At 43.5% G+C, this 18,485-nt stretch overlaps 1 protein-coding gene across 4 annotated transcripts in view; it reads right to left on the bottom strand.

Annotated features, from left to right (window-relative positions):
- The window catches only part of Sort1 (sortilin 1), a 74,126-nt gene that overhangs the window by 23,085 nt on the left and 32,556 nt on the right, over positions 1 to 18,485 (bottom strand). For 2 of the 4 annotated variants that reach the window (XM_051177724.1, XM_051177726.1), the window contains exons 4-8: positions 10,996 to 11,098; positions 9,652 to 9,816; positions 8,899 to 8,972; positions 5,801 to 5,850; positions 2,294 to 2,421 (exon numbers count right to left, since the gene is read on the bottom strand). In XM_051177724.1, coding sequence (XP_051033681.1) covers positions 2,294 to 2,421; positions 5,801 to 5,850; positions 8,899 to 8,972; positions 9,652 to 9,816; positions 10,996 to 11,098 — 520 coding nt within the window. Of the gene's footprint in view, positions 1 to 2,293; positions 2,425 to 5,800; positions 5,851 to 8,898; positions 8,973 to 9,651; positions 9,817 to 10,995; positions 11,099 to 18,485 lie in introns of all 4 variants that reach the window. The other 2 variants (XM_051177723.1, XM_051177725.1) reach the window with 1 other exon arrangement.

The following is an 18,485-nucleotide window of genomic DNA, read 5'->3' on the forward strand; positions in this document are numbered from 1 at the left end:
GCACATTCAGCTGATGGAAACAGAAGCAGACACCCACAGCTAAACACTGAGCTGGACTCCTGGAATCCAGTTGCAGAGAGGGAGAAGTGATAAGAAAATGGGGTCAAGACCAGGCTGCAGAGACCCACAGAGATAGCTGACCTGAACAAGGGGGAGCTCATGGACCCCCCCCCAGACTGATAGCTGGGAATCTAGCATGGGACCGACTCAGACCCCCTGAACATGGGTCTCAGTTAGAAGGACTGGGCAGTCTAAGGGACCTCTGACAGTTGAACCAGGATGTATCCCTGGTGCACGAAAGGACTTTGGGAGCACATTTCCCATGGAGGGATACTCCCTTAGCCTAGAGGCAGGAGGGAGAGACTACTCCAAATGACTTGACGGATTTTGATGATCCCTCCTGGAAGGCATCACCCTCCCTGTGGAGTGGGAGGGATGAGATGGGAAGGGGGGGTCTTGCACATGGGAGAGAGGGAGGAAGAGGGAACTGGGATCGATATATAAAATAAGAAAAAATAATAAATATGTATATATTAAAATTTTGCACGTGCTTGCTTGAAATTCTCAAATGATTCCCACTTAAATGTTTGTTTTCTTTGAGATAACCTTGGCTTTAGATAATTAATCCAAAGAACTAGCTAACTGATGGTCAAAAAGATGAAGATGAAATCCATGTTGGGAGATCAGAGGAGAATCAAGGTGAGACATGCCTCTAACATGCCTCCACAGCCATGACGGGAACATGCCCAGGCTAGGAAGGGGCCAAGGCGTCCAAAATTCCTGTAAGGATATTGGTTAGCGAGTATTTGGCTCACAAAGCAATTAAGTCCAGGTCTCTGCTAATTTATTTAAAACAGCTCTAAGAGACCAGCAGGTGTAGCTCTGTGGTAGGGGCTGTGTCTACTTCCCACCACCAGCTGCCTCTGTGTAGCTCTGTGGTAGGGGCTGTGTCTACTTCCCACCACCAGCTGCCTCTTTTAACCTCACTACTCCAATGAAACAGATCCTATCAAGGTCAGCAGGGACCACTCTTCCAGCCCACGGGGTCATTCTCAGAGTTCATGTAACCCAACATCTCACTTGAGTTTGCCAAACTGACCACTGCTGCCTCTGGAAGCTCTTTCTTCGCTTGACTTTTGTAACAACATGCTGTCCTGACTTCCCCTGCCTCACCCCTTCCTCCCACCCAGGCTTCTCAGCTAGGGTTCCTCTATCCTTTGCAGCCTTCAGTGGAGAGGTGCTTCAGGCCTTGCTTAGTGCTCCCATCTCCTCCCCGCCTACTCCTCCCCGCCTACTCACTCCTCAGAAGGAAGCATCCAATCACACCTTTAAATACCATGTAATTTAGGGGAGATTCGTATACACGAACGCTGACTTGGCATTTCCTCTCAGCAATATAATAGGCATTTCCTATCCAACACACTGAATTTTTGTTTTCTCTTCCACAAACCTGCTCCTCCTATAACCTTTGCTATGGCGGAAAATGGCACTGTCATTTATCCAGTTGCTCAGGCCAAAGACTTGAATTCTCAGCTCCTCCAGTACTATGTCTGCTTGTGTGCCACCACGCTTCCCGCCATGATGAATATGGGCTAACCCTTAGAACTGTGGTCCAGTCCCCGTTTAGTACTTTTCTTTATAGGAGTTGCCAGGGTCATGGTGTCTCTTCACTGCCAGGGAACACTGATTGAGACACTTGCTTAGCATGGGCTTCCCCTCTTGAATACAAGCTCAGAGAGCAGGAAATGTACCTATTTATCTACTGCTGTCTCATGGGATTTACACTGGTACCCAGTAAGCAATAGACACTCAATTAGCGTTTTATATTTTTATGATGATTATAGAATAATGTGCAAATGAATTTCTTTCTCCCCACCCCTAGATGTTCATAGCTGAGTAAAGCCAAATGCTGGGCCTACAAATCCAAAAAACGAGACTAGTCACAGTGACATAAGTCAGCCTCTGTTGACTCAGCTTTTACTATGATATTTAAAATCACAAGGCTGGTAAAATGGCTCAGTGGGTGAAAGTGTTTGCCACCAAGCTTGATGAATGGGTTTGATTACTCTGGTTTACATGGTGTATGCAAAAAGTGGACTCCTACAAACTGTCCTCTAATCTCCACACATTTGCCATGGCATGTGTGTGCCCAACACACAGACCAAATAAACAAATAAATGTAAACACTTTTTAAAAGCAAGAAGACAAGAGATGTTGTCAGGACTCTATAGTAAAAGAGACCCACATGGTGGGTCATCAGAGGGACATCAGAGCCTGAAGAGCAAATGCTCACCTTATCAGCCATCACAGAAGCAAAAAGGAAACGGCCCCCAAGGCCAAACGAGTAGATCTTCACACCAATGGTTTTGAACGTTTTCCCCAAGTCGGATGTTCTCCATAATTCCAGTGCACCAAGGTCAGCTTCTTAAACAAGACAAACGGTCGATTACAATTTCATTTATAGGTGAGTCCCATTCACACAGCTGCCCTAGAACTGCTCTGATTTTAATAGAGGAAAAGCACTTTCAGTCCAGTCAGTGTTGAGCAAGTGGCAACATCGATGTGACATGGATTCATATACAGAGACTTTGCATTTGGGTTTTATTTATGTGAGGTTTTCTGAGTGTTCAGGACTCCAATACAGGACTGTGTAACAACAGCAGTAACAATTTGTATTCTCTTCGTGGCACACTTTAAAATGATCTTATTCTGTTTGAGATTTTGGTTATCATCTGACACCCCCTTATTATTGTCCCATGAAAGCAGGCCCTGGATGATTTGTTCTTGTCGCACTAGTGTTTAGCCCACACCAAGGACTCAGGAATTTGTTGCATGTATAAAAAGAAACATTTTTCTTTCTGCTTAGATATTGCAGCATGGATTGGAAGGTCAATAGTTCAGCCAACATGAAAGTGATAAATTTTCTACAGGAATCACTAGGCCTGTGAGTTTCCTGTTGTTTATGGCCAAGTGTTTGCTGTATCTACACTGCTGATATGGTTTGGATATGAACTATCCCTCACAGGCTCGTGTTTAAACGCTCGGTATCGTCTGGGGAATTGTGGAATCTCTGTGGGTCACTGAGGACTTGACGGTGACATTTATTCCTGATTCTGGCACAAGCTCTCTGCTCCTTGGTCTACTAAGATGTGAACATGCAATGGCTGTGATATCTTACTGCCATGTGGGCTGCCCCTGCCACCGTGCTGTGGACTGCACCCCAGCCAGAAACTGTACCCAAGTCATGCGGCATGCTCCCACTGCCAGGGACAGAGCTGCTTCGGCCACCATATCCTCCCCACCATGATGAACTGTGTCCTCTAAACTGGGAGCCAAAGGACCCTCTCTTCCCTTAAGGTGCTCCTGACAGTGTTATGTCAGTGTAATGATCTGAGGAAAAACTGCCCCGTGGGCTCAGATATTTGAATGCTTAGTCATCAAGGAGTGGCGCACTCCGTGAGAAGGGTTAGGAGGTGTGGCCTTGTTGGAGGAAGTGTGTCACTTAGGGGTGGGCTTGGATGGAGGTTTCGGGGGCCAAAGCCCGATCTGGAGTCTCTGTCTTTTCCTGCTGCCTGTGGATCTGGATGTAGAATTCTTAACTACTTCTCTGGTGCCACATCTGCCTGTGTGGCACCATGCCCTGTGCCATGACGGTAATGGACTAAACCTCTGAAACTAAGCCCCAATTAAATGCAGCCATGGTCATGGTATCTCTTCATAGCAATAGAACACTGACTAAGACAACCAGTGAGGAGAAAGTAATTAGTACAGAGATCTGGTAGCAAAGAGTGCACTGTGGTGATGACCTGACCATGACTTTCAGAACTGGCTAGTTCGAGGACTGTGTAAGAATTTGGAGCTGTGAGATAGATGAGTACCATAATACTGTATGCACAGCTTGATGGGCCATTCTAGTGGGAGCTCATGGAGACCAGAATTCTGAGAGAAATGTGGATGTGAAGGCCAGACTTAAGATGAGAACAGCATCTCTATTGGGAACTGGGTCACAGAACATTCATGTCATACGCTGGTAAAGAATCTGGCTGTAGTCTGCCAATGATTTGAAATTTTGAGTGCGGTCAATTGAAACCTAATGGACTAGTTAAATCTGGCAGATATCTACGGGCGGCTAACATTCAGACTATGTTATGGTTACAGCTCCCCGTGTATGTAGTCAGGTTTACAGTGAGAATTCAACGGGGATGTGAAAAAGGATGTGAAAAATATTCAGTTTGCTGAAGAAAGGAACACAAGCAAGTTGAAAGCTGCAGGCAAGGCAGGCAAGACAAAGTGGATGTAATAGCTAGAGAGACCGGTGGTGCCATTACAGTGATGTACCAGGACAATAGGAAAGATGCTGCGAGGGCAAGACCCCGCCCAACGAAGGCTCTAGGGCAGAAACCACAAAGCCATTTTCAAAATTTATTTCAAAAAGAGTATGCCTGAGAGCAAGAGCCTCCAAGACACACTGGAAAAAAAAAAATAGGGCCATCTGGTCCAGCTGCAGGCACTTATAGGCAGGCTACTGCAGCTCTTGTCCAAGGTAGGAGGGGTGGCTCTCTCTTTCTAGATAGCTGCAGATTTCTTGGCATTGTCCATATGGTAGCTTTTTAGGTAAGCGGAACACAAGAGTGAAGGGTCATCAAGATCCCCTGAGTGCAGGCAATGATAACTGCAGGGAGACACTTAGGGGCCGCTGTATGGAGCTGTGAGGGTAAAGTATGAGCTGCAAATGTAGAGCCCAAGAAGTTGGAAATGCTGGGAATACAGACAAACACTGAAGATGGCCAGAGGCCCAAGCAGAGCTGTCTTAAGAAGAAGCCACATGTGCCACAGGTAACAAGAGCTTTAGAGGAAGGGACCACTCAAGATCACTGAAGTTCCAATGATGCCACCACGGTACCCAGATGTGAGCATGGAGGTTCATGGTCAGCTTAGCTAATGAGTTTGGTTCTTTTCCCCCATGGTCCTGTGCTGTCCTCCTGTGCTCCCTTAGGAGTATATGCCCCTGGAAACATGCAACTCAAGCTTAGATTTTTATAAGGGCTAACAGTTAAAAGACTGCCTTGGGTCTCAGAAGAGACAGGATTTTTGAACCAGTGTTGAAACTATTAAAGACAATAGTAACTTGATGTTGGACTGAATCTATTTTGCATTATATGATGACAGTGTGCAAACAGGGGTGAGAAGTGGAATGTGAAATTTAAATGTGAACTGTCCCCCATAGACTCAGATGTTTGAATACTTGGACCTCAGTTGATGGTACTGTTCTGAGAGGTTGTGAAACCTTTAAGGCTGTGGTCTCGTTAGCAGAAATGGGTTGCTCAGAGGTGGCCTGGATGATCTTTGTTTCTCATTCTTACCTAAGCTTCCTACTTCCTGACACACAAAGATGTGTGCAAGTCAGACAGCAAGATGCCACTCCCAGGGACAGAGCTGTTTCAGCCACCATGTCTTTGGTGTCCTTTAAACCGAGAGCCAAGGGAACCTCTCTCTCCTCTCTTAGGTTGCCTTTGTCAGATATTTGGTTACAATAATGAGAAAAGTGGCATATACAATTGTTAAGATGAACTATATCATCTCCATGTATAGTTAGTTTCATATTTATTGCCTGGGCATGATATGAAGAAATTTAGTGATATTTTTAAGATCTTAAAGTAATTAGCACCTTTGAGTTTTCTGTAGCTACTGAATTTGCAGGAGTATGGGAAAATCTTTTGTTTCTGCCACACACAACTCAGAATATTCTACCATGAATGGGCAGCCAGGACACTCTTTTCTGGGACAACAATATACTTACTGCAGGAGCCATTCACATAGGTGGTAAAGAAGATGATGTTGTCCGATCCCCTATAAAGAGGCAAAGACAAAGATAAGAAATGGATTAAGGCTACTAAGAGACAAAGTTAGCTCCTGACAACAGCTGGCTGCTCACTGTGTTTAGTCGGGTTAGCTCCTGACAACAGCTGGCTGCTCACTGTGTTTAGTCAGGTTCACAGTGAGAATTCAAAAGGGGAAGTGGAGATGCTGTGTTCGGATGATGCTGGTGGAGATGCTGTGCTTGGATGGTGCTGGTGGAGATGCTGTGCTAGGATGGTCCGCTGGTAGAGATGCTGTGCTTGGATGGTCCGCTGGTGGAGCTCTCCACGGTCTGGACTCCTTTGTCTCCTACACGCATCCACTTCATTGTGACAACTCTTCCAGTCACACTGATTGATACACTTTTTCTCCAAACTGCCTCTGAGCTCAGACCATTCCCTCCCATGTTTCTCTCCTGTGTCACTAAATCAGAACCTCACAGTCTTTCAGCACTAGCTTAAAAATTAGTTCCCCCATGAGGTTTAATTATCACTCTAACTGGAAGCCTTTCTTCCTACAAAATTCTAGAGTGGTGGATTCCTAAAAGTGGGAAGTTCTGCCTCCCTTCAGACACATGGAAGTATCTGAAGATGTTTTTGGTTGCCACATTGAGGCAGGGAGAAGAGGAGGCAGAGGTTACTCCTGGCATCTAGTGGGTACAGGTCAGGACACTTCAACATCTCAAAGTGACAGACAGCTTCTTCAGTAATGACTCATCCAGTCCAGTATGTCATTGGTAATGAAGGTAAAAATCCCTGTCCAAAGAACCATGTAGCCCAATGGATGAAATGCCAATCTGAGGAAGCCCTGTTCTAGAGCACTGTGTCCTGCTACGCACTGTCTGCCGTTATTTGTCACCTAGTCAGTTGTTTTAATTGCACAATATGCACTTTATTGCCTCTGCCACATTGATTGGCTTTTTTGGGTCACTTGCTAGGTTTTAGGCTTTGTGGCTTCCCATCTGAATTTAGCTCAGTGCTTCTTATGAGCTAAATAATTTAGTCCTTTCATCTCAAATAGACAACTAGGTCAGAGGTTGAATTATTTTAAATGAAATTTGGAAAGGCAGTTTGCAGGGAATGAGATCCTGCCCCTGATAACATTTACAGATTACCCTCTCACATTGGAGCATGCTGTTTTAGAACTTCAGGTTGTAAATTCCTAGAGATCAACGATCTCAAAAGTGAGTTAACAGCATCAGTATCCTACCTACCTTGAGTTTATAGCTAAGCAATTAAATGTAGTAAAAAAGTAAAATACCAGAGCTGGAGAGATGGCTCAGCACTTAAGAGCATTTGTTGTTCTTGCAGAGGACCTGGGTTTGATTCCCAGCACCCACATGATGGCTCATGACTATCTGTAACTTCTGTGCGAGAGGGTCTGATGCCTCTTCTGACCCCTCATGCACATGGCACACATACACACAGACAGGCAAAACTATCATGAGGAAAAACAATTTCTAAGGTAAAAAAAACCTTGTGTAAAGCTGGCCAGTGGTAGCACATACCTTTGATCTCAGCGCTCAGGAGACAGAGGCAAGCAGATATCTGTGAATTTGAGGCCAACCTGGTTTATATAGCAAGTTCCAGGACAGCCAGAGCTACATAGAGAGACCCTTTCTCAAAAAACAAAACAAAACAAAAACAACAAAAATAACAACAATAAACACCACATATGCACAACAAAGAAACCTTTCATATGCAATAAAATATTATTTCAAAATAGCTTTTTGTTGTAAAGATGAATTTCAATGACTAAGATTACCAAATCTTAAACATGGTATGCATATTTTAGTTCTGTTAGAAGTGATTTGTTAACTTAGTTTCCATAAAGATGATTGCTGTTAAGGCCTATCCAGTACCAGCACCACTGACTAAAAAATGAGATGTGGCATGTGCACACCACTGATTGAACATGATCAGTAGCACTCTAAAATCCTCATTTAATGAGTGCTTCTGGAATAGGCCCACCTCATTTAAGTAGCATAGCTAGCGTTTTAACTGATTTTGGTGGATATATTTCAAATATGTATGATTTATTTCTTCTGGTTCCCTAAGTAGAACACATTACACTCTTGGGATTCTGGGTCATGGCCATGAACATTAATCATACCAAGCCATCATACAATGTTCTCCCAGATGTTGCTGATGTGTCTTCCTTGATCTAGCGCAGTAATTTGGTCCTGAGTTTTGTCTGTTATTATTTTTTTTTTTTCCCCATGGCTCTCCTGCCTGCTTCCAGCTTTCAGGCTGTCATTCTAAGGCTGTCACGTGCTTGCTGCTGGCAGCCCCGTAGCTCACCTCCGGCAGCGATCTGCTGTGAACTGGGAAACCTGATTACCAGATTTGTTGCAATTAGTCAGTGGAAAAGAAGAGACTCGGGAGCAGGCAGAATGTGGGAGGTCTGAGGCTGCTGATTCAACTCCTGCTTCACCACCCTGCAAATTCTGCAAAGAAGCCTCCCTTCACCAAGGGGAGACTGAAGCCCAGAGAGGGGGAAGCCACTGACTAGTAACAGAGCCTATTGGGACACAGCAGCTCCACTCCTAAGTCACAGCTGCCTCTGGTACACGGGCAGGCACGGAGGAGCAGGGCAGGCTGCCAGTGAAAGAGAGAGTTCTCTTGCTGCAAATGGTGGCACTTACACAGTCTCGAAGCCTTTCAGCTCTTCCTGAGTTCACACTATGTTTTTATGCAACTGAAACGGAGTGCTAGACGAGGAAGTGTAAGCCTGGCTATAGAGAAGTACCAAAGACCCCCACATGAAAGCTCCACTTCATGTCCCAATTGATGTCGCCAGCTATGGGGAAAAAGTCTTTGTAGGCAGCAGTCACATGCCTTATAACATTCATTGAGACAAATCTTTTCCAACACAAATAGAAGCTCTTCTAGGCCAGGTCGCTGACCCAGCCCTCTCACTGTCCCGTATGGGACCCTGAAGAGCACTTGGCACATAGCAAGTGCTTGCTATTCATCCATGTGACTGTTGGCAGCACTAAGGGTTCAGGGCTCTGCACAGATGGAGTCTTGGGTTACTCACCATTTGGCCAAACAGACTGCTTTGTGGATTTCTTCCCATTTTTCCCCAAAATTCTTGGACACCCACAGGCCATTCTGAAAGATTATAAATGACTTATCAAAATTCCAGCTTTATTTTGTGCAGCTGTTTTATATGACCTTTAATAATCCACATCCAACCAGTCAGCATAGTAGAAAGACATACTAGAGCTGTCTGAGCAACACGCTCATGCACACACATACTCATGCACACACACACAAAAGGAGGTCCCAGGAGGTGGGATTGGCCACTGCTTTGAAATGTAGCGAATTAAGAACATGATGTCTGTCAATGTCAATTGTTCTGACAACTCGAGCTCATTGAGCAGCCTCAGTGTGGGTGGGACAGAAACATGCTGGCTCAGCAGAAACTGACTGGGCCTCGTCTAGGCAGGGGTCAGTCTTCAGTGCTATTCTCCTCAACTTCCTCCCCTCTGGGAACGGGAACAGCCTTATACTTGTCCTTTGCAGTTCAAGGACGATGACTGCAAATTGTCCTCCACTATTCCAGCAGCAGCAGACATTCATTCATTCAAAAGAACATATAATGACAATGATACATCATACATGCCTGGAAGAGATGGCAAGCAGAAGCTGTACCCAGATAGGAACAGAGTGTAAAACCCCACATTTCATCATAAGTAAACTTGGGAAAAAGTCTAATGTAATATGTTAGAGGATCCTTTAGAGTCAGTATGTCGTGATCTGTAAACAAGGAGAGTTCTGCTGGACTCACCTCAGTGCTGAGAGCTAGCAGGTAATTGGAGTTCTGAGGGCTGTACATCATCTGAGTCAGAGGATGAAAGGGCAGGTCTGTCTGCACAAAGTTCTTGGCGAAGTCTGATGACCTGAACACTCGCCCTCCTCGGCTTCCCCCAGATACCTCTGCTGTTAGTATCACCTGGCCAGGGAGAAGAGAGGTCAGGGTTAGAGAGGAGCATGGTGAGAGCAGAGAAAGGCCCTGCAGAGTGTGTGTGTGTGTGTGTGTGTGTGTGTCTCCAAGTTTGAGTTTTATAAGAAAGATAGCTTCAATTGAGCCAATGCATCCTACCTGTGATTTTTTTTTTTTTTAAAAACTCTGGTTAGTTTTGAAATGTAGTTTCCCCAAAGACTACAGTGTTGTCAAAGGGAATACATGTTGCAATGCAGAACAACTGCCAGAGGGTTTTGGTGCATCTTGGATGTGAACCAGAGGAAAGAAAGAAAGAAAGAAAAAAAACCTCTTCAATAAACCCCATTCTTATGATCTGTATGGCAGTCTGAATGTAATTGGCCCCGTAAGCTCATAGGGAGCGGCGCTACTAGGATGTGTGGCTTTGTTGAATTAGCTGTGGCTTTGGAGGAAGTGTGTCGATGAGAGGGTGGGCTTTGAGATCTCCTTTGTGCAACAGTGAGACCTGCAGCCTGCAAGTCAAGATATAGGACTCTCAGCCCCTGCTGCAGCACCAGGTCTGCTGCAAGCCACCATGATAATGATAGACTAACCCTCCAAAATGCCAACAAGTCACCCCAATTAAACATTTTTTTTTCTGTTATAAGAGGTGCATTAGTCATGGTCTCTTCACAGCAAAAGAAACCCTAGACAATCAGTATCAAATAATGTTTAATTTTAAAATATAGCAATATCCTAATTTCATTTCTGTTACTGTGATTAAAATACCCTGACAGAAAACAGCTTAGGGGAGAAAGGGTTTATTTGGCTTAAAATCCCAGGTTACAGTACATCATTGTGTGGAGGCCAAGACAAGAACTCGAAGCAGCTGACATCCACAGTCAAAAGCACAGGGTGAATACATGGATGCTTAGCACCCTTTCCACACGTACAGTCTATGCTCCTCTGCCACATTGGGCTAGGTCTTCCCACATCTTAGTAATACAATCAAGACAACCCCAAACAGACAGGCCCACAGGCAAGTTTGATACAGACAGTTGTCTACCAAGGCTCCTCCTGAGTGACGCTAGACTGTGTCACGTTGACAATGAAAATGAATTATAATATTGTGAACCCCTGTGTCTTTCCAACACTAACATCTTTCCAATGGCAAGGAGTACTTAATTCCCATGCAGGAACAAGTCTCACCTTTCCGGAGTTCTCAGGACCAATAGCCATGCCAAATTCAGTCCGAATGAAGGTGTTATTGATGAGATTTGTAATATCCTTAAAGTTTTTTCCATAATCCTCGCTGAGAGAGAGAAGGGAAAAAGAAGAATATTTAGAATGTAGTGTAGCAGGCCTGCCAGACTTCTTGGCCTTTAGTCCCCTCTTCATGACTTTCTCAGTCAGGGTGGGATTAGTCTGAAGGATGTGTACTTCTCTTGCCAGTGATAGGATCCAGAATGGGGGAGTAACCGAAGGTTGAGCCAAGAAGAGAAAAAGGCCTTCCCTTGAGATTTTCTAGGAAACACATTACAGATAAGCCACTTGCTAAAACTGGTTAGCCTCCTTTCAGTGCAGTGGTTCTCAGCTGGGGTGGATTTGTTCCCTACTCCTACTTGCAGGATATCTGAGGACAGTTTTGATTATCACAATCCAGATACCATTTAGACAATGAGGTTGCTGAACATGGTGCAATGCACAGGGCAGTCTCACAACTGAAAATTATCGGGGCCCCAAATGTTGAAGCATCATTGTTGAGGAACCCCCACAATGTGGTATGTGAATGCAAAGCAAAAAAAAAAAAAAAAAAAAAAAAAAATCAAAAACAAAACTATTTTTTTCATAATAAAAGGGCAGCTGAGGTGAGTAGAATCTCAGAAAAGCATAGCATACAGCTCAGGGATGGCGCTGACCCTGAGCGTACCATTTCTCTGTACTTAGTTATGTGAACCATGTTATTCAAGCTAGTCTGAACTGGGCCTCTGCTAACTGTAGTCAAAGGGCTCCTAACTAACCTACGAATCCACATGACTTATGGTAAAGCTGGTGGGTAAGTAAGTAGTGGTGATCTTGATGTTTTCCTGTCAGAGTTTAGCATCCCTAACTCAAGCATAGCTACTAATTCATGTAGCTTGAAAACTACAACTAGAGAAAGCAAACACCAACTCTGACTCTTGGTTTCTCAAAGTTTCCCCCAAATTCCATTACAGTAAAACTTCTGGGAAGCATGTGAATCCACGTGTAGAGTTTTGAGAACCAACAACAGAATCAGTAGCTGTCTGACAGGCCTAATACTATGCTCAACTCTCTTAAAGTGACACAGAATGCTAAAACTTAATATTGATTCAATTTAAAGGGACCTGGGATTTCAGCCTTTGTTGGAGCAGCTTGCTTGTGCAGACACACATACGAGGCCAAAATGCTGAAGGGAGACAGAGCTCAGCACTAAATGGGATCTTCTCTATCAACTCCCCACCCTTGCCAAGCTTCGGGGAACATCACAGAAGTGAAAGAGCGTAAATGCTGGAGGATGGGGAGGACCGGAGTGAAATGCTGGACGTGACATGGCAATCACACTCATGTTGTACCAGCCATGGCTACTCACACAAAATCAAGCGAGCCAAAATCCCCGTACTGATGGGGAAGAGGCTCTCCAGGCCCCACCCTTTACTGAGGAGCTACTGGTAGCTGGTAGCTGCCCAGGAAGGGAAAAGCATGCTTCTTTGCTGGTGTGCCCACTGGTAAATATTCTAGTGGGTGGCCTCACACCCATGTGTATATGGGCAGCGATCGTTGGCCATATTGACTTACTCAAAAAAAAAAAAAAAAAAAAACCAAACAAGACCAAGTTAGTAGGGGGGTTTATATGATCATTATATATACACATATGAAATAATAATATACACACACACATGTGTTTTGATCAGAGCCAGAGGAAATCTGCAGTATGTTCACATTTACTATTTGATAAGACATTACAAATTTGGGGAGAAACCACAATAAATAATTAAAAATTGAGGAACATGAGAGAGGTAAAGGTCTGGGGAGACCATTGTGTGCAACTCCTATGTTTCACAAGGGGATGTGCAAGGGGAAGCAATTTATCCAAAACCAAGTACCAATTAAAGACCAAGCTGAAACCATAGCCCAGTTTTGTTCATTCTTGGCCCCAAACTAGAGACAAGTTCTCATTATTTTTGAGGAGTCTTTATTTTTCTTACAACTTGGGAATTAACATTTCTGTTGTCTGTCTCTACTTGGCAGTAGAAGCTAGAGGAACAAATGCATGCCTATGCCTGCTTGAGCAGGCTCTGAGGATGATAAAGAAAACCACATCTTAGAGTTACTAGGGTAACTCCTCTACACCCCATCCCCCAACACACACACACACACACACACACACACACACACACACACACACACACAAACCAGATAAATAAAACAGAGACTGGCTACTATCCAGCAGACTTTCCTTCACTACCCCTCACTGGCTTTTCTTATCTTCTACAAAGCCAGCGGAGACATGCATAAGCAATGTCCAGCTCTGCAGGGTGTACTCCAGCAACAGCTCAGACTATTGTTCAAGGAGCTGGGGCAGCTTGATCATCCCTGGTTTACAATCCTGCCTTCCTGCCAGGCAGTGGTGGCACATGCCTTTAATGCCAGCACTCAGGGGCAGACACAGGAAGATCTCTGTGAGTTCAAGGCCAGCCTGATCTACAGAGGGAATGCCAGGACAGGCTCCAAAGCTACACAGAGAAACCCTGCTCGAAACATCAAAATCAAAAAACAAAAACAAACAAACGAACAAAACACAAGTCTTCCTTCATAACATCCCAGGGAACCTTCACCAACCTGTTGGCATGGCTGCTTGCTTTTTAAGAACTTGGTAAAATGAACACATCCCTGCCCTCCAGAAAAAGAAGACCACATGAGTGAAACAACAAAACACCCATGACAACCCTCCACCACTCCAGCTTGTTAAGCAAGTGGAGAAAATGGACTAGAGCTTGCCATTGGGAGATAACTGTGGTTCAGTCAGTGTATTATATGCATCAGTATGAACTGGAAATCAATAAAACATCCTGAAAAAGAAATCTATTTCTCAAAGTCCATATGACAATATAATTATAAACAGTAATCAAATGAGTGCTAACCATAAAAATCCTGTAAAACCATCTGCTTTAGAAATCTTTTTTTTTTTTTGAGATAATTATTTTTTAAAATTTAGTTATTTTATGTGCATTGGCATTTTGCCTGCATGTATCTCTGTGTGAGGCTATCAGATCTTGGAGTTACAGACAGTTGTGAGCTGCCATGTGGGTGCTGGGAATTGAATCCAGATCCTCTGAAGAGCAATCAGTGCTGCTTAATTGCTGAGCTATCTCTCCAGCCTCAAATAAGTCTTCTTAATAACAATTCCAGCCACATCTTCTGGTTACCAAAAGTAAGTGATTATTTTAGTAAGTGATTATTTTAGTCTATATCTGTGGTGTGAACGTGGCATGAATGGTTTCAGCCCAAGATGTCACCAAGCACACATGTGTGGGAACAGAACTTGTGCGCATCACTTGGCTGATAATGGTATACCATATTCTGGAGATCAGGAAACCCAAGATCAGGGCACTGAGAGATTCCATGTTAGATGAGGCCCAATTCCTATCATTTTTATTTGTTTTTTAATTGGAGTCTTTTATTTAGCCAGGCTTGAACTCACTATGTAACAGATCTTCCTGACTCAGGCTACCAAGCAGATATGACAGGCACATGCCATTATACTTGGCTATAAACCACTATCTTATTATTATGACTTTGTAGGGCAGAAAGGCTAAGCAGAACATGTTCTAGTCACCTACCTACCCATGGTCCCTCCTCAGAAGCTCTTGCTTAAGGAATGGTGCCACTCACAGTGGGTTGGATCTTCTCACATCAATTAGCCATCAAATATCCCCCACAGTCATGCCAAGGGCAATCCTGATTCAGAAAACTTTTTGGTTGGTTTTTCAAGACAGGGTTTCTCTGTCCTGTCCTGGAACTCACTCTGTAGACCAGGCTGGCCTTGAACTCACAGAGCTATGCCTGCCTCTGCCTCCCGAGTGCTGGGATTAAAGGCTTGCACCACTACACCTGGTCTAGTCAATTCTTAATTAAGATTTTCTCCTTGCTGGCACATCTTTATTCTAGCACTCAGGAGGCAGAGACAGGCAAGCCTTTGCAAGTATGAGGCCACCCTGCTCTACATAACCAGTTCTAGGCCAGCTGGAACTACAAAGGATGTAGAGCTACATAGTAAATAGAGTCTCTTGTTGGATGATTGTATTGTATCAGGTTGATCATTGAAAACAATCACAAATATCATCTGAATCAGATAAGAGTGAGACCCAAGGTACACTGCATCCTCCAACAAGCTTCTCTCTAGCCAAGAGATTAAACAAGCCATGTGCTTTCCGTGTGATGACTCTTGACTGCCTGCACCCACAGCTTCTGGTGGAAGGCACCTGGCTCACCGAGCCTGTGATATTCCCCCACCCCCGAATTTTGAATCCGAGAAAGCAGTCTTGATGATCTCTGATACTGGTGGCCATGTCAGAGGAACAGCAAGAAGCAACTAAGTTCAAGGTGTCAGCCCACCAGGAGGCAAATCCCTGATGGGTGAAGCTTGGATAGGCAAAGCCCGAGACCACAGACTCAGGAATGCCTTTTGCTTCTGCTGTGCCTTTACATGTCTGCTGCTGTTGTCTTTCTCTGGTATCTGGCATGGTGTGAATGGGCCCTACTGCCTGTGATATAGTGTGTTTATCTCATGGGAACATCCCATTCTACTGGACATTATTACCTGTGGATTATTATGAAGATAATTCCTTCCTAAGATGTACTGTCTGATTGATAATAATAATGTTACTTTTAAATAGTTTTGATGATTCAAAATATAAACAAGGAAGTGTCATGCAGCTAGAACACATGAGTTTCTATTGAGAAGCTCTACAGACTGTGGTTTAAGTTAACGGTTAAGAAAAACAATTGAGTCCCAGTAGCCTAGCTAGCTTAAAGTCTTTTAACCTTAGCGCTGGGAGATGTGTTCACAGATTTTGGAGTGCATAGTAGCTGAAACAAGGCTTTGAAAATAACTTAAAGTTAGACTAAGATGCTTTCCTCAAATAGCTTTGAGGTAAAAAACAAAAATGAAACAAAAAGCCCAAGAGAATCTTAAGTTTTAGGAAGGCACACAGCTAAATGAATAACTCATTAAGGTCAGGGAACAAGAACAAAGCAGCCCGATTATGGTTGGCTGACAAGCCTTTCTTGCTAGGACTGGTTTATGACCAAAGGTGATGATTAATTCCTTATACCCATTTCTTCCGTCAATCTCTTGATATAAGAGTGGGTGTGTACCCTAAAGATTTAAAGTACAGCTGACTGATTTTTTTCATATATAGAAAGTTTATATTTGTGATTCCTTTAAGATTCCTTATAAGATTACCTTCCAAGATAAATAATAAAGCAATTGCTCTTTCTTTGTAACTACAAAATGCAGCCTGCCAGTATAAGACCTAACTGAGAAAAATACTTTGTTTGCCCACACAGTTAATCTATAACAAGCTGCTTGGGTATGAATGTATATGGATTCTTGGGATAATTTGTTTTTCACCTGTAATATATAAAATATTTAATCAAATAAGGATGATGGAAAATATTATTTTTACCTGTATTCATTATAATCATTCACTGAAAAAATAGAATGTAACCACATTATAATTCCTATATTGGGGTATATAAGCTGTAGAAAAAATATACAGTAGAAAAATTACAGAAGAACAGAGAAGAATAGAGGATAAAGAAGAAAATCATCAAGAGAGAATGTGTCTTTTTTTCTCTCTAAGCCCCTCAGGTAAAGAAAAAGTCTAGTATATGCTGACTCTGGATTTCCCTTCGAGCCCCATGTTGCTGGAGGCTGGTTCCCCAGGCAGCAAAACTCTCAACTGTTTCTGGGCTCATTGTTCCTGGTCTTATAGGGTAGTATGCACTAGCTGAATAACTCTAGTCCTAGCCTATCAAATTCAAGAAGGCCAGCAGCCTCCCTCCCTTCATCCCTTCCCATGTCAGTTTTCCTGCTCAGTGGTTAATTAAACTCGTGTTTCACATGCACAATAATCCCCTTCACTAAATGGACGCTTGACTATCTTCTTCGTGTTTACAATTTTTGGAGTATGTGTGTTACAGCTCTGAAGGGAAAGATAACCTTGCAATATCTACAGCTCTGTTCTGGTGGGGGAGGGTTTGCCCTCAGGAATGTAGCAATTCTGATCTTCTCTTGAGAGATGAGAGAGGACCATTACTGCTCAGCTCTTCCCCACTTGGCCAAGGGAGCTTCCCTGCAGAGATAGCTGATACTTCTCTGGTCCTCTCCGCTGAGGGTCTCCCCCACCCCCACCCCCGTTGTAGCAATTCTGCTCCTGCTCTGGCCAAAGTTGTTACTTCTCTGCCCTGTCCCACTTTGGCAAAAGAAGGTTTTCACTCAAAACTCATTAAAGAGATTTGTTGGGAGGGAGGAATCCAGTAGAGTGGCTGTCTCTGTTGGGGTGGGAAAAGGCAGCTCTCAACTGAACAAGTGCAGGGCGCATACAGGATTTCTTGGGGGCAGAGTTTTCCCAGGGTGAAGATTTTCAGGGTGGGAATTGGTCAGATTTCAATCCCTGAGCTTGGACAAACTCAGAGATTGGTTGGATTTCATACTCAGGGATTGGTTGGTATTTGTGCTAAATTCGGGGCCAAAGTATGTTTCTTTTACTGCCTCTTTTTATAGTCTTTTGGTTCTAGTTTCAGGGCCAGGGTGTGTTTCTTTGGCTAGCCCTTTACCCTACAGTATGGATGGGCTGTGGATTTTCTACTTAAATTCTTAATCCTTAAATTGTGCTTCCTTTCTTCTTAACATTCTGTCTTAAGTCATTTCTCTCTCTTTTCATCACCTGGGTCGGGCAGTAGTAGTCCATGCCTTTAGTCCCAGCACTTGAGAGACAAAGGCAGACAGATCTATGTGAGTTAGAAACCAACTTAGGCTACAAAGCAAGTTCCAGGACAGCCTCCAAAGCTACACAGAGAAACTCTGGAAAAACCAAAGCAAACCAACCAACCAACTAACAAACAAACAAAAAGCAAAAACAAACAAACAAACAAAACAAAAACTTTGCCTGCATTTCCAACCTCATTCCCACTAGTAACTTTCATCTTTTGTATAACAATACTTCATGAACACAACTCAGCCTTGACTTTACAACTGTAGAAGATAGCCTTACCTTTTCCACTGTCCAGTAACACATGTCTCATTTCTGAAACCCGACTGTGGTGGCCTTCTATCCACGTTTTAACAAGTTTCTGTCGTGAGTATAGATGCACTCTACAACATTAACTCTCCTTATTTCCTTTCTGGGTCTTCAATAGAATCACTTACAGAATTGTACTCACAGCAATATAGGCTTTCCCACAGCAATATAGGCTATCTAGTCTGTTTCTTTTACTCATTTTCCTGTGATTAAATCACTACACCAGATCCTAACAGTGAGGCTGCTGACTGATTAAAAAATAATCACAGTTTTATAGTTTTCACTAATCAGAAATGTTTATATGGTTGGTTTTCATTTCTCACACATTCTTTATTTGCAAATCGCCTATGTTCTTAAATTTATTTGTAATTC

Source organism: Phodopus roborovskii, unplaced genomic scaffold, assembly GCF_943737965.1.
Source record: "Phodopus roborovskii unplaced genomic scaffold, PHOROB, whole genome shotgun sequence".
Classification (NCBI taxonomy): Eukaryota; Metazoa; Chordata; class Mammalia; order Rodentia; family Cricetidae; genus Phodopus; species Phodopus roborovskii.